The 12899-nt window shown below is 58.6% G+C and overlaps 1 protein-coding gene across 1 annotated transcript; it reads left to right on the top strand.

Annotated features, from left to right (window-relative positions):
• Positions 1 to 2194: 2194 nt before the first annotated feature.
• Positions 2195 to 12736, top strand: CRCP (CGRP receptor component; the record flags this gene model as incomplete). The annotated part of the gene is made up of 2 exons (XM_078885044.1): positions 2195 to 2252; positions 12556 to 12736. Coding segments are annotated over 2 exons (232 nt in total), but the record flags the coding sequence as incomplete, so codon positions are not given.
• Between the last annotated feature and the right edge of the window lie 163 nt (positions 12737 to 12899).

Below are 12899 nucleotides of genomic sequence, written 5' to 3' on the forward strand. Positions count from 1 at the left end.
GGTGAGCTGAGTGGTGAGTGGTGAGCTGAGTGGTGAGCTGAGTGGTGAGTGAGTGGTGAGTGAGTGGTGAGCTGAGTGGTGAGTGGTGAGCTGAGTGGTGAGTGGTGAGCTGAGTGGTGAGTGGTGAGCTGAGTGGTGAGCTGAGTGGTGAGTGAGTGGTGAGCTGAGTGGTGAGTGGTGAGTCAGCTAAGTGGTGAGTGAGTGGTGAGTGGTGAGCTGAGTGGTGAGCTGAGTGGTGAGTGGTGAGCTGCTAGTGGTGAGTGAGTGGTGAGTGAGTGGTGAGTGGTGAGTCAGCTAAGTGGTGAGTGAGTGGTGAGTTGAGTGGTGAGCTGAGTGGTGAGCTGAGTGGTGAGTGAGTGGTGAGTGGTGAGTCAGCTAAGTGGTGAGTGAGTGGTGAGTGAGTGGTGAGCTGAGTGGTGAGCTGAGTGGTGAGTGAGTGGTGAGTGGTGAGTCAGCTAAGTGGTGAGTGAGTGGTGAGTGGTGAGCTGAGTGGTGAGCTGAGTGGTGAGTGAGTGGTGAGCTGAGTGGTGAGCTGAGTGGTGAGCTGAGTGGTGAGTGGTGAGCTGAGTGGTGAGCTGAGTGGTGAGCTGAGTGGTGAGCTGAGTGGTGAGCTGAGTGGTGAGTGGTGAGTCAGCTAAGTGGTGAGCTGAGTGGTGAGTGGTGAGCTGAGTGGTGAGCTGAGTGGTGAGCTGAGTGGTGAGTGGTGAGCTGAGTGGTGAGCTGAGTGGTGAGCTGAGTGGTGAGCTGAGTGGTGAGTGGTGAGTCAGCTAAGTGGTGAGCTGAGTGGTGAGTGGTGAGCTGAGTGGTGAGCTGAGTGGTGAGCTGAGTGGTGAGCTGAGTGGTGAGTGGTGAGTCAGCTAAGTGGTGAGTGAGTGGTGAGTGGTGAGCTGAGTGGTGAGCTGAGTGGTGAGTGGTGAGTCAGCTAAGTGGTGAGTGAGTGGTGAGTGGTGAGCTGAGTGGTGAGCTGAGTGGTGAGTGAGTGGTGAGCTGAGTGGTGAGCTGAGTGGTGAGCTGAGTGGTGAGTGGTGAGTCAGCTAAGTGGTGAGTGAGTGGTGAGTGGTGAGCTGAGTGGTGAGCTGAGTGGTGAGTGGTGAGTCAGCTAAGTGGTGAGTGAGTGGTGAGTGGTGAGTGAGTGGTGAGCTGAGTGGTGAGCTGAGTGGTGAGTGAGTGGTGAGTGGTGAGTGAGTGGTGAGTGAGTGGTGAGTTGAGTGGTGAGCTGAGTGGTGAGTGGTGAGCTGAGTGGTGAGCTGAGTGGTGAGCTGAGTGGTGAGCTGAGTGGTGAGTGAGTGGTGAGTGAGTGGTGAGCTGAGTGGTGAGTGGTGAGCTGAGTGGTGAGCTGAGTGGTGAGTGGTGAGCTGAGTGGTGAGTGGTGAGCTGAGTGGTGAGTGGTGAGTCAGCTAAGTGGTGAGTGAGTGGTGAGTGGTGAGCTGAGGGGTGAGCTGAGTGGTGAGTGGTGAGTCAGCTAAGTGGTGAGTGAGTGGTGAGTGAGTGGTAAGTGGTGAGTCAGCTAAGTGGTGAGTGAGTGGTGAGTTGAGTGGTGAGCTGAGTGGTGAGCTGAGTGGTGAGTGAGTGGTGAGTCAGCTAAGTGGTGAGTGAGTGGTGAGCTGAGTGGTGAGCTGAGTGGTGAGTGAGTGGTGAGTGGTGAGTCAGCTAAGTGGTGAGTGAGTGGTGAGTGGTGAGCTGAGTGGTGAGCTGAGTGGTGAGCTGAGTGGTGAGTGAGTGGTGAGTGGTGAGTCAGCTAAGTGGTGAGTGAGTGGTGAGTGGTGAGCTGAGTGGTGAGCTGAGTGGTGAGCTGAGTGGTGAGTGGTGAGTCAGCTAAGTGGTGAGTGAGTGGTGAGTGGTGAGTGAGTGGTGAGCTGAGTGGTGAGCTGAGTGGTGAGCTGAGTGGTGAGTGAGTGGTGAGTGAGTGGTGAGTGAGTGGTGAGTGAGTGGTGAGCTGAGTGGTGAGTGGTGAGTCAGCTAAGTGGTGAGTGAGTGGTGAGTGGTGAGTGAGTGGTGAGTGAGTGGTGAGCTGAGTGGTGAGTGGTGAGTCAGCTAAGTGGTGAGTGAGTGGTGAGCTGAGTGGTGAGCTGAGTGGTGAGCTGAGTGGTGAGTGGTGAGTCAGCTAACTGGTGAGTGAGTGGTGAGCTGAGTGGTGAGTGAGTGGTGAGTGAGTGGTGAGTGGTGAGCTGAGTGACGTTTTTGTTTGTTTCAGGGCAGAGAAACTTCAACTTCTAAACCATCGGCCGGCATCAGCAGTGGAGATACAGCTGGTGAGTGTGGTGGTGAGTGTGGTGGTGAGTGAGGTGGTGAGTGTGGTGGTGAGTGTGGTGGTGAGTGTGGTGGTGAGTGTGGTGGTGAGTGTGGTGGTGAGCGTGGTGGTGAGTGTGGTGATGAGTGTGGTGGTGAGTGTGGTGGTGAGTGTGGTGATGAGTGTGGTGGTGAGCGGGGTGGTGAGCGTGGTGGTGAGTGTGGTGGTGAGTGTGGTGATGAGTGTGGTGGTGAGCGGGGTGGTGAGTGTGGTGGTGAGTGTGGTGGTGAGTGTGGTGATGAGTGTGGTGGTGAGTGTGGTGATGAGTGTGGTGGTGAGTGTGGTGGTGAGTGTGGTGGTGAGTGTGGTGGTGAGTGTGGTGGTGAGTGTGGTGGTGAGTGTGGTGATGAGTGTGGTGGTGAGTGTGGTGGTGAGCGTGGTGGTGAGTGTGGTGATGAGTGTGGTGGTGAGTGTGGTGGTGAGTGTGGTGATGAGTGTGGTGGTGAGCGGGGTGGTGAGCGTGGTGGTGAGTGTGGTGGTGAGTGTGGTGATGAGTGTGGTGGTGAGCGGGGTGGTGAGTGTGGTGGTGAGTGTGGTGGTGAGTGTGGTGATGAGTGTGGTGGTGAGTGTGGTGATGAGTGTGGTGGTGAGTGTGGTGGTGAGTGTGGTGGTGAGTGTGGTGGTGAGTGTGGTGGTGAGTGTGGTGGTGAGTGTGGTGATGAGTGAGGTGGTGAGTGTGGTGGTGAGCGTGGTGGTGAGCGGGGTGGTGAGCGTGGTGGTGAGTGTGGTGGTGAGTGTGGTGATGAGTGTGGTGGTGAGCGGGGTGGTGAGCGTGGTGGTGAGCGTGGTGGTGAGCGTGGTGGTGAGCGTGGTGGTGAGTGTGGTGGTGAGTGTGGTGGTGAGTGTGGTGGTGAGTGTGGTGATGAGTGTGGTGGTGAGCGGGGTGGTGAGCGTGGTGGTGAGTGTGGTGATGAGTGTGGTGGTGAGTGTGGTGGTGAGTGGGGTGATGAGTGAGGTGGTGAGCGTGGTGGTGAGTGTGGTGATGAGTGTGGTGGTGAGCGTGGTGGTGAGTGGGGTGGTGAGTGTGGTGGTGAGTGTGGTGGTGAGTGTGATGGTGAGTGTGGTGGTGAGTGTGGTGGTGAGTGTGGTGGTGAGTGTGGTGGTGAGTGTGGTGGTGAGTGTGGTGGTGAGTGTGGTGGTGAGTGGGGTGGTGAGTGTGGTGGTGAGCGTGGTGGTGAGCGTGGTGGTGAGCGGGGTGGTGAGTGTGGTGGTGAGCGTGGTGGTGAGCGTGGTGGTGAGTGGGGTGGTGAGTGAGGTGGTGAGTGTGGTGGTGAGTGTGGTGGTGAGTGTGGTGGTGAGTGTGGTGGTGAGTGTGGTGGTGAGTGTGGTGGTGAGTGTGGTGGTGAGTGGGGTGGTGAGTGTGGTGGTGAGCGTGGTGGTGAGCGTGGTGGTGAGCGGGGTGGTGAGTGTGGTGGTGAGCGTGGTGGTGAGTGTGCTGGTGAGTGTGGTGGTGAGTGTGGTGGTGAGTGAGGTGGTGAGTGTGGTGATGAGTGTGGTGGTGAGCGTGGTGGTGAGCGGGGTGGTGAGTGTGGTGGTGAGTGTGGTGGTGAGCGTGATGGTGAGCGTGGTGGTGAGCGTGGTGGTGAGCGTGGTGGTGAGTGTGGTGGTGAGTGTGCTGGTGAGTGTGGTGGTGAGTGTGGTGGTGAGTGAGGTGGTGAGTGTGGTGATGAGTGTGGTGGTGAGCGTGGTGGTGAGTGGGGTGGTGAGTGTGGTGGTGAGTGTGGTGGTGAGCGTGATGGTGAGCGTGGTGGTGAGTGTGGTGGTGAGTGTGGTGATGAGTGTGGTGGTGAGTGTGGTGGTGAGTGTGGTGGTGAGTGTGATGGTGAGTGTGGTGGTGAGTGTGGTGGTGAGTGTGATGGTGAGCGTGGTGGTGAGTGTGGTGAGCGTGGTGGTGAGCGTGATGGTGAGCGTGGTGGTGAGTGGGGTGGTGAGTGTGGTGGTGAGTGTGGTGGTGAGTGTGGTGAGTGTGGTGGTGAGCGTGGTGGTGAGTGTGGTGAGTGTGGTGGTGAGTGTGCTGGTGAGTGTGGTGGTGAGTGTGGTGGTGAGTGTGGTGGTGAGTGTGCTGGTGAGCGTGGTGGTGAGTGTGGTGAGTGTGGTGGTGAGCGTGGTGGTGAGTGTGATGGTGAGCGTGGTGGTGAGTGGGGTGGTGAGTGTGGTGGTGAGTGTGGTGGTGAGTGTGGTGAGTGTGGTGGTGAGCGTGGTGGTGAGTGTGGTGAGTGTGGTGGTGAGCGTGGTGGTGAGTGTGATGGTGAGCGTGGTGGTGAGTGTGGTGGTGAGTGTGGTGGTGAGTGTGGTGGTGAGTGTGGTTGTGAGTGTGATGGTGAGTGTGGTGGTGAGTGTGGTGGTGAGTGTGATGGTGAGCGTGGTGGTGAGTGTGGTGAGTGTGGTGGTGAGCGTGGTGGTGAGTGTGATGGTGAGCGTGGTGGTGAGTGGGGTGGTGAGTGTGGTGGTGAGTGTGGTGGTGAGTGTGGTAGTGAGCGTGGTGGTGAGTGTGGTGAGTGTGGTGGTGAGCGTGGTGGTGAGTGTGATGGTGAGCGTGGTGGTGAGTGTGGTGGTGAGTGTGGTGGTGAGTGTGGTGGTGAGTGTGGTTGTGAGTGTGATGGTGAGTGTGGTGGTGAGTGTGGTGGTGAGTGTGGTGGTGAGTGTGATGGTGAGCGTGGTGGTGAGTGTGGTGGTGAGTGTGGTGGTGAGTGTGGTGGTGAGTGGGGTGGTGAGTGTGGTGGTGAGTGTGGTGGTGAGTGAGGTGGTGAGTGTGGTGGTGAGCGTGGTGGTGAGTGTGGTGGTGAGTGTGGTGGTGAGCGTGGTGGTGAGTGTGGTGGTGAGTGTGGTGGTGAGTGTGGTGGTGAGTGTGGTGGTGAGTGTGGTGATGAGTGTGGTGGTGAGCGTGATGGTGAGCGTGGTGGTGAGCGTGGTGGTGAGTGTGGTGGTGAGTGTGGTGGTGAGTGTGGTGGTGAGTGTGGTGGTGAGTGTGGTGAGTGTGGTGGTGAGCGTGGTGGTGAGTGTGGTGAGTGTGGTGGTGAGCGTGGTGGTGAGTGTGATGGTGAGCGTGGTGGTGAGTGTGGTGGTGAGTGTGGTGGTGAGTGTGGTGGTGAGTGTGGTGGTGAGTGTGGTTGTGAGTGTGATGGTGAGTGTGGTGGTGAGTGTGGTGGTGAGTGTGATGGTGAGCGTGGTGGTGAGTGTGGTGAGTGTGGTGGTGAGCGTGGTGGTGAGTGTGATGGTGAGCGTGGTGGTGAGCGTGATGGTGAGCGTGGTGGTGAGTGTGGTGGTGAGTGTGGTGGTGAGTGTGGTGGTGAGTGTGGTGGTGAGTGTGGTGGTGAGTGTGGTGGTGAGTGTGGTGGTGAGTGTGGTGGTGAGTGAGGTGGTGAGTGTGGTGATGAGTGTGGTGGTGAGCGTGGTGGTGAGCGGGGTGGTGAGTGTGGTGGTGAGTGTGGTGGTGAGCGTGATGGTGAGCGTGGTGGTGAGTGTGGTGGTGAGTGAGGTGGTGAGTGTGGTGGTGAGTGTGGTGGTGAGTGTGGTGGTGAGTGTGGTGGTGAGTGTGATGGTGAGTGTGGTGGTGAGTGTGGTGGTGAGTGTGATGGTGAGCGTGGTGGTGAGTGTGGTGAGCGTGGTGGTGAGCGTGATGGTGAGCGTGGTGGTGAGTGGGGTGGTGAGTGTGGTGGTGAGTGTGGTGGTGAGTGTGGTGAGTGTGGTGGTGAGCGTGGTGGTGAGTGTGGTGAGTGTGGTGGTGAGTGTGCTGGTGAGTGTGGTGGTGAGTGTGGTGGTGAGTGTGGTGGTGAGTGTGCTGGTGAGCGTGGTGGTGAGTGTGGTGAGTGTGGTGGTGAGCGTGGTGGTGAGTGTGATGGTGAGCGTGGTGGTGAGTGGGGTGGTGAGTGTGGTGGTGAGTGTGGTGGTGAGTGTGGTGAGTGTGGTGGTGAGCGTGGTGGTGAGTGTGGTGAGTGTGGTGGTGAGCGTGGTGGTGAGTGTGATGGTGAGCGTGGTGGTGAGTGTGGTGGTGAGTGTGGTGGTGAGTGTGGTTGTGAGTGTGATGGTGAGTGTGGTGGTGAGTGTGGTGGTGAGTGTGATGGTGAGCGTGGTGGTGAGTGTGGTGAGTGTGGTGGTGAGCGTGGTGGTGAGTGTGATGGTGAGCGTGGTGGTGAGTGGGGTGGTGAGTGTGGTGGTGAGTGTGGTGGTGAGTGTGGTGAGTGTGGTGGTGAGCGTGGTGGTGAGTGTGGTGAGTGTGGTGGTGAGCGTGGTGGTGAGCGTGATGGTGAGCGTGGTGGTGAGTGTGGTGGTGAGTGTGGTGGTGAGTGTGGTGGTGAGTGTGGTTGTGAGTGTGATGGTGAGTGTGGTGGTGAGTGTGGTGGTGAGTGTGGTGGTGAGTGTGATGGTGAGCGTGGTGGTGAGTGTGGTGGTGAGCGTGGTGGTGAGTGTGATGGTGAGCGTGGTGGTGAGTGGGGTGGTGAGTGTGGTGGTGAGTGTGGTGGTGAGTGTGGTGAGTGTGGTGGTGAGCGTGGTGGTGAGTGTGGTGAGTGTGGTGGTGAGCGTGGTGGTGAGTGTGATGGTGAGCGTGGTAGTGAGTGTGGTGGTGAGTGTGGTGGTGAGTGTGGTGGTGAGTGTGGTTGTGAGTGTGATGGTGAGTGTGGTGGTGAGTGTGGTGGTGAGTGTGATGGTGAGCGTGGTGGTGAGTGTGGTGAGTGTGGTGGTGAGCGTGGTGGTGAGTGTGATGGTGAGCGTGGTGGTGAGTGGGGTGGTGAGTGTGGTGGTGAGTGTGGTGGTGAGTGTGGTAGTGAGCGTGGTGGTGAGTGTGGTGAGTGTGGTGGTGAGCGTGGTGGTGAGTGTGATGGTGAGCGTGGTGGTGAGTGTGGTGGTGAGTGTGGTGGTGAGTGTGGTGGTGAGTGTGGTTGTGAGTGTGATGGTGAGTGTGGTGGTGAGTGTGGTGGTGAGTGTGGTGGTGAGTGTGATGGTGAGCGTGGTGGTGAGTGTGGTGGTGAGTGTGGTGGTGAGTGTGGTGGTGAGTGGGGTGGTGAGTGTGGTGGTGAGTGTGGTGGTGAGTGAGGTGGTGAGTGTGGTGGTGAGCGTGGTGGTGAGTGTGGTGGTGAGTGTGGTGGTGAGTGTGGTGGTGAGTGTGGTGGTGAGTGTGGTGGTGAGTGTGGTGGTGAGCGTGATGGTGAGCGTGGTGGTGAGTGTGGTGGTGAGTGTGGTGGTGAGTGTGGTGGTGAGTGTGGTGGTGAGTGTGGTGGTGAGTGTGGTGAGTGTGGTGGTGAGCGTGGTGGTGAGTGTGGTGAGTGTGGTGGTGAGCGTGGTGGTGAGTGTGATGGTGAGCGTGGTGGTGAGTGTGGTGGTGAGTGTGGTGGTGAGTGTGGTGGTGAGTGTGGTGGTGAGTGTGGTTGTGAGTGTGATGGTGAGTGTGGTGGTGAGTGTGGTGGTGAGTGTGATGGTGAGCGTGGTGGTGAGTGTGGTGAGTGTGGTGGTGAGCGTGGTGGTGAGTGTGATGGTGAGCGTGGTGGTGAGCGTGGTGGTGAGTGTGGTGGTGAGTGTGGTGGTGAGTGTGGTGGTGAGTGTGGTGGTGAGTGTGGTGGTGAGTGTGCTGGTGAGTGTGGTGGTGAGTGTGGTGGTGAGTGTGGTGGTGAGTGAGGTGGTGAGTGTGGTGATGAGTGTGGTGGTGAGCGTGGTGGTGAGCGGGGTGGTGAGTGTGGTGGTGAGTGTGGTGGTGAGCGTGATGGTGAGCGTGGTGGTGAGTGTGGTGGTGAGTGAGGTGGTGAGTGTGGTGGTGAGTGTGGTGGTGAGTGTGGTGGTGAGTGTGGTGGTGAGTGTGATGGTGAGTGTGGTGGTGAGTGTGGTGGTGAGTGTGGTGGTGAGTGTGGTGGTGAGTGTGATGGTGAGTGTGGTGGTGAGTGTGGTGGTGAGTGTGATGGTGAGCGTGGTGGTGAGTGTGGTGAGCGTGGTGGTGAGCGTGATGGTGAGCGTGGTGGTGAGTGGGGTGGTGAGTGTGGTGGTGAGTGTGGTGGTGAGTGTGGTGAGTGTGGTGGTGAGCGTGGTGGTGAGTGTGGTGAGTGTGGTGGTGAGTGTGCTGGTGAGTGTGGTGGTGAGTGTGGTGGTGAGTGTGGTGGTGAGTGTGCTGGTGAGCGTGGTGGTGAGTGTGGTGGTGAGTGTGGTGGTGAGTGTGATGGTGAGTGTGGTGGTGAGTGTGGTGGTGAGTGTGATGGTGAGCGTGGTGGTGAGTGTGGTGAGCGTGGTGGTGAGCGTGATGGTGAGCGTGGTGGTGAGTGGGGTGGTGAGTGTGGTGGTGAGTGTGGTGGTGAGTGTGGTGAGTGTGGTGGTGAGCGTGGTGGTGAGTGTGGTGAGTGTGGTGGTGAGTGTGCTGGTGAGTGTGGTGGTGAGTGTGGTGGTGAGTGTGGTGGTGAGTGTGCTGGTGAGCGTGGTGGTGAGTGTGGTGAGTGTGGTGGTGAGCGTGGTGGTGAGTGTGATGGTGAGCGTGGTGGTGAGTGGGGTGGTGAGTGTGGTGGTGAGTGTGGTGGTGAGTGTGGTGAGTGTGGTGGTGAGCGTGGTGGTGAGTGTGGTGAGTGTGGTGGTGAGCGTGGTGGTGAGTGTGATGGTGAGCGTGGTGGTGAGTGTGGTGGTGAGTGTGGTGGTGAGTGTGGTGGTGAGTGTGGTGGTGAGTGTGGTGGTGAGTGTGATGGTGAGCGTGGTGGTGAGTGTGGTGAGTGTGGTGGTGAGCGTGGTGGTGAGTGTGATGGTGAGCGTGGTGGTGAGTGGGGTGGTGAGTGTGGTGGTGAGTGTGGTGGTGAGTGTGGTGAGTGTGGTGGTGAGCGTGGTGGTGAGTGTGGTGAGTGTGGTGGTGAGCGTGGTGGTGAGCGTGATGGTGAGCGTGGTGGTGAGTGTGGTGGTGAGTGTGGTGGTGAGTGTGGTGGTGAGTGTGGTTGTGAGTGTGATGGTGAGTGTGGTGGTGAGTGTGGTGGTGAGTGTGGTGGTGAGTGTGATGGTGAGCGTGGTGGTGAGTGTGGTGGTGAGTGTGGTGGTGAATGTGGTGGTGAGTGGGGTGGTGAGTGTGGTGGTGAGTGAGGTGGTGAGTGTGGTGGTGAGCGTGGTGGTGAGTGTGGTGGTGAGTGTGGTGGTGAGCGTGGTGGTGAGTGTGGTGGTGAGTGTGGTGGTGAGTGGTGAGTGTGGTGGTGAGTGTGGTGGTGAGTGCGGTGGTGAGTGTGGTGAGTGTGGTGGTAGTGAGTGTGGTGGTGAGTGTGGTGGTGAGTGTGTTGGTGAGTGTGGTGGTGAGTGCGGTGGTGAGTGCGGTGGTGAGTACGGTGGTGAGTGCGGTGGTGAGTGTGCTGGTGAGTGCGGTGGTGAGTGTGCTGGTGAGTGTGGTGGTGAGTGTGGTGGTGAGTGTGGTTGTGAGTGTGATGGTGAGTGTGGTGGTGAGTGTGGTGGTGAGTGTGATGGTGAGCGTGGTGGTGAGTGTGGTGAGTGTGGTGGTGAGCGTGGTGGTGAGTGTGATGGTGAGCGTGGTGGTGAGTGGGGTGGTGAGTGTGGTGGTGAGTGTGGTGGTGAGTGTGGTGAGTGTGGTGGTGAGCGTGGTGGTGAGTGTGGTGAGTGTGGTGGTGAGCGTGGTGGTGAGCGTGATGGTGAGCGTGGTGGTGAGTGTGGTGGTGAGTGTGGTGGTGAGTGTGGTGGTGAGTGTGGTTGTGAGTGTGATGGTGAGTGTGGTGGTGAGTGTGGTGGTGAGTGTGGTGGTGAGTGTGATGGTGAGCGTGGTGGTGAGTGTGGTGGTGAGTGTGGTGGTGAGTGTGGTGGTGAGTGGGGTGGTGAGTGTGGTGGTGAGTGTGGTGGTGAGTGAGGTGGTGAGTGTGGTGGTGAGCGTGGTGGTGAGTGTGGTGGTGAGTGTGGTGGTGAGCGTGGTGGTGAGTGTGGTGGTGAGTGTGGTGGTGAGTGGTGAGTGTGGTGGTGAGTGTGGTGGTGAGTGCGGTGGTGAGTGTGGTGAGTGTGGTGGTAGTGAGTGTGGTGGTGAGTGTGGTGGTGAGTGTGGTGATGAGTGTGGTGGTGAGTGTGGTGAGTGTGGTGGTGAGCGTGGTGGTGAGTGTGGTGAGTGTGGTGGTGAGCGTGGTGGTGAGTGTGATGGTGAGCGTGGTGGTGAGTGTGGTGGTGAGTGTGGTGGTGAGTGTGGTGGTGAGTGTGGTGGTGAGTGTGGTGGTGAGTGTGATGGTGAGCGTGGTGGTGAGTGTGGTGAGTGTGGTGGTGAGCGTGGTGGTGAGTGTGATGGTGAGCGTGGTGGTGAGTGGGGTGGTGAGTGTGGTGGTGAGTGTGGTGGTGAGTGTGGTGAGTGTGGTGGTGAGCGTGGTGGTGAGTGTGGTGAGTGTGGTGGTGAGCGTGGTGGTGAGCGTGATGGTGAGCGTGGTGGTGAGTGTGGTGGTGAGTGTGGTGGTGAGTGTGGTGGTGAGTGTGGTTGTGAGTGTGATGGTGAGTGTGGTGGTGAGTGTGGTGGTGAGTGTGGTGGTGAGTGTGATGGTGAGCGTGGTGGTGAGTGTGGTGGTGAGTGTGGTGGTGAATGTGGTGGTGAGTGGGGTGGTGAGTGTGGTGGTGAGTGTGGTGGTGAGTGAGGTGGTGAGTGTGGTGGTGAGCGTGGTGGTGAGTGTGGTGGTGAGTGTGGTGGTGAGCGTGGTGGTGAGTGTGGTGGTGAGTGTGGTGGTGAGTGGTGAGTGTGGTGGTGAGTGTGGTGGTGAGTGCGGTGGTGAGTGTGGTGAGTGTGGTGGTAGTGAGTGTGGTGGTGAGTGTGGTGGTGAGTGTGTTGGTGAGTGTGGTGGTGAGTGCGGTGGTGAGTGCGGTGGTGAGTACGGTGGTGAGTGCGGTGGTGAGTGTGCTGGTGAGTGCGGTGGTGAGTGTGCTGGTGAGTGTGGTGGTGAGTGTGGTGGTGAGTGTGGTTGTGAGTGTGATGGTGAGTGTGGTGGTGAGTGTGGTGGTGAGTGTGATGGTGAGCGTGGTGGTGAGTGTGGTGAGTGTGGTGGTGAGCGTGGTGGTGAGTGTGATGGTGAGCGTGGTGGTGAGTGGGGTGGTGAGTGTGGTGGTGAGTGTGGTGGTGAGTGTGGTGAGTGTGGTGGTGAGCGTGGTGGTGAGTGTGGTGAGTGTGGTGGTGAGCGTGGTGGTGAGCGTGATGGTGAGCGTGGTGGTGAGTGTGGTGGTGAGTGTGGTGGTGAGTGTGGTGGTGAGTGTGGTTGTGAGTGTGATGGTGAGTGTGGTGGTGAGTGTGGTGGTGAGTGTGGTGGTGAGTGTGATGGTGAGCGTGGTGGTGAGTGTGGTGGTGAGTGTGGTGGTGAGTGTGGTGGTGAGTGGGGTGGTGAGTGTGGTGGTGAGTGTGGTGGTGAGTGAGGTGGTGAGTGTGGTGGTGAGCGTGGTGGTGAGTGTGGTGGTGAGTGTGGTGGTGAGCGTGGTGGTGAGTGTGGTGGTGAGTGTGGTGGTGAGTGGTGAGTGTGGTGGTGAGTGTGGTGGTGAGTGCGGTGGTGAGTGTGGTGAGTGTGGTGGTAGTGAGTGTGGTGGTGAGTGTGGTGGTGAGTGTGTTGGTGAGTGTGGTGGTGAGTGCGGTGGTGAGTGCGGTGGTGAGTGCGGTGGTGAGTGTGGTGGTGAGTGTGGTGGTGAGTGTGGTGGTGAGTGTGTTGGTGAGTGTGGTGGTGAGTGTGGTGGTGAGCGTGGTGGTGAGTGTGGTGGTGAGCGTGGTGGTGAGTGTGGTGGTTAGTTGGGTGGTGAGTGTGGTGGTGGTGAGTGTGGTGGTGAGTGTGGTGGTGAGTGGAGTGGTGAGTGGAGTGGTGAGTGGAGTGGTGAGCGTGGTGGTGAGTGTGGTGGTGAGCGTGGTGGTGAGTGTGGTGGTTAGTTGGGTGGTGAGTGTGGTGGTGGTGAGTGTGGTGGTGAGTGGAGTGGTGAGTGGAGTGGTGAGTGGAGTGGTGAGCGTGGTGGTGAGTGTGGTGGTTAGTTGGGTGGTGAGTGTGGTGGTGGTGAGTGTGGTGGTGAGTGTGGTGGTGAGTGGAGTGGTGAGTGGAGTGGTGAGTGGAGTGGTGAGCGTGGTGGTGAGTGTGGTGGTTAGTTGGGTGGTGAGTGTGGTGGTGGTGAGTGTGGTGGTGAGTGTGATGTTGATGTTGTTGTAAATGTTGTTGATGTTGTTGATGTTGTTGATGTTGATGTTGTTGATGTTGATGTTGTTGATGTAGATGTTGTTGTTGATGTTGTTGATGTTATTGTTGTAGATGTTGATGTTGTTGATGTAGTTGTTGTAGTTGTTGTTGTTGTTGATGTTGATGTTGTTGTAGATGGTGGAGGAGAGCGAGGAGCGACTCAGCGAGGAGCAGGTGGATCAGCTGCTCCGTGACGTCACCTCCACCTTGCCCCCTGACCCCGACGCCGAGGGGGAGGAGCCTCCTGGCGAGGGGGAGGAGCCTGAGGCAGAAGGGGAGGAGCCTGAGGCGGAAGGGGGAGGAGCCTGAGACGGAAGGGGGAGGAGCCTGAGGCGGAAGGGGGAGGAGCCTGAGGCGGAAGGGGAGGAGGCGGAAGGGGAGGAGGCGGAAGGGGGAGGGGCCTGGGCGGAAGGGGGAGGGGCCTGAGGCGGAAGGGGAGGAGGCGGAAGTGGAGGGGCCTGGGGCGGAAGGGGGAGGAG

This window comes from Lampetra fluviatilis, unplaced genomic scaffold (genome assembly GCF_964198595.1).
Source record: "Lampetra fluviatilis unplaced genomic scaffold, kcLamFluv1.1 SCAFFOLD_531, whole genome shotgun sequence".
Classification (NCBI taxonomy): Eukaryota; Metazoa; Chordata; class Hyperoartia; order Petromyzontiformes; family Petromyzontidae; genus Lampetra; species Lampetra fluviatilis.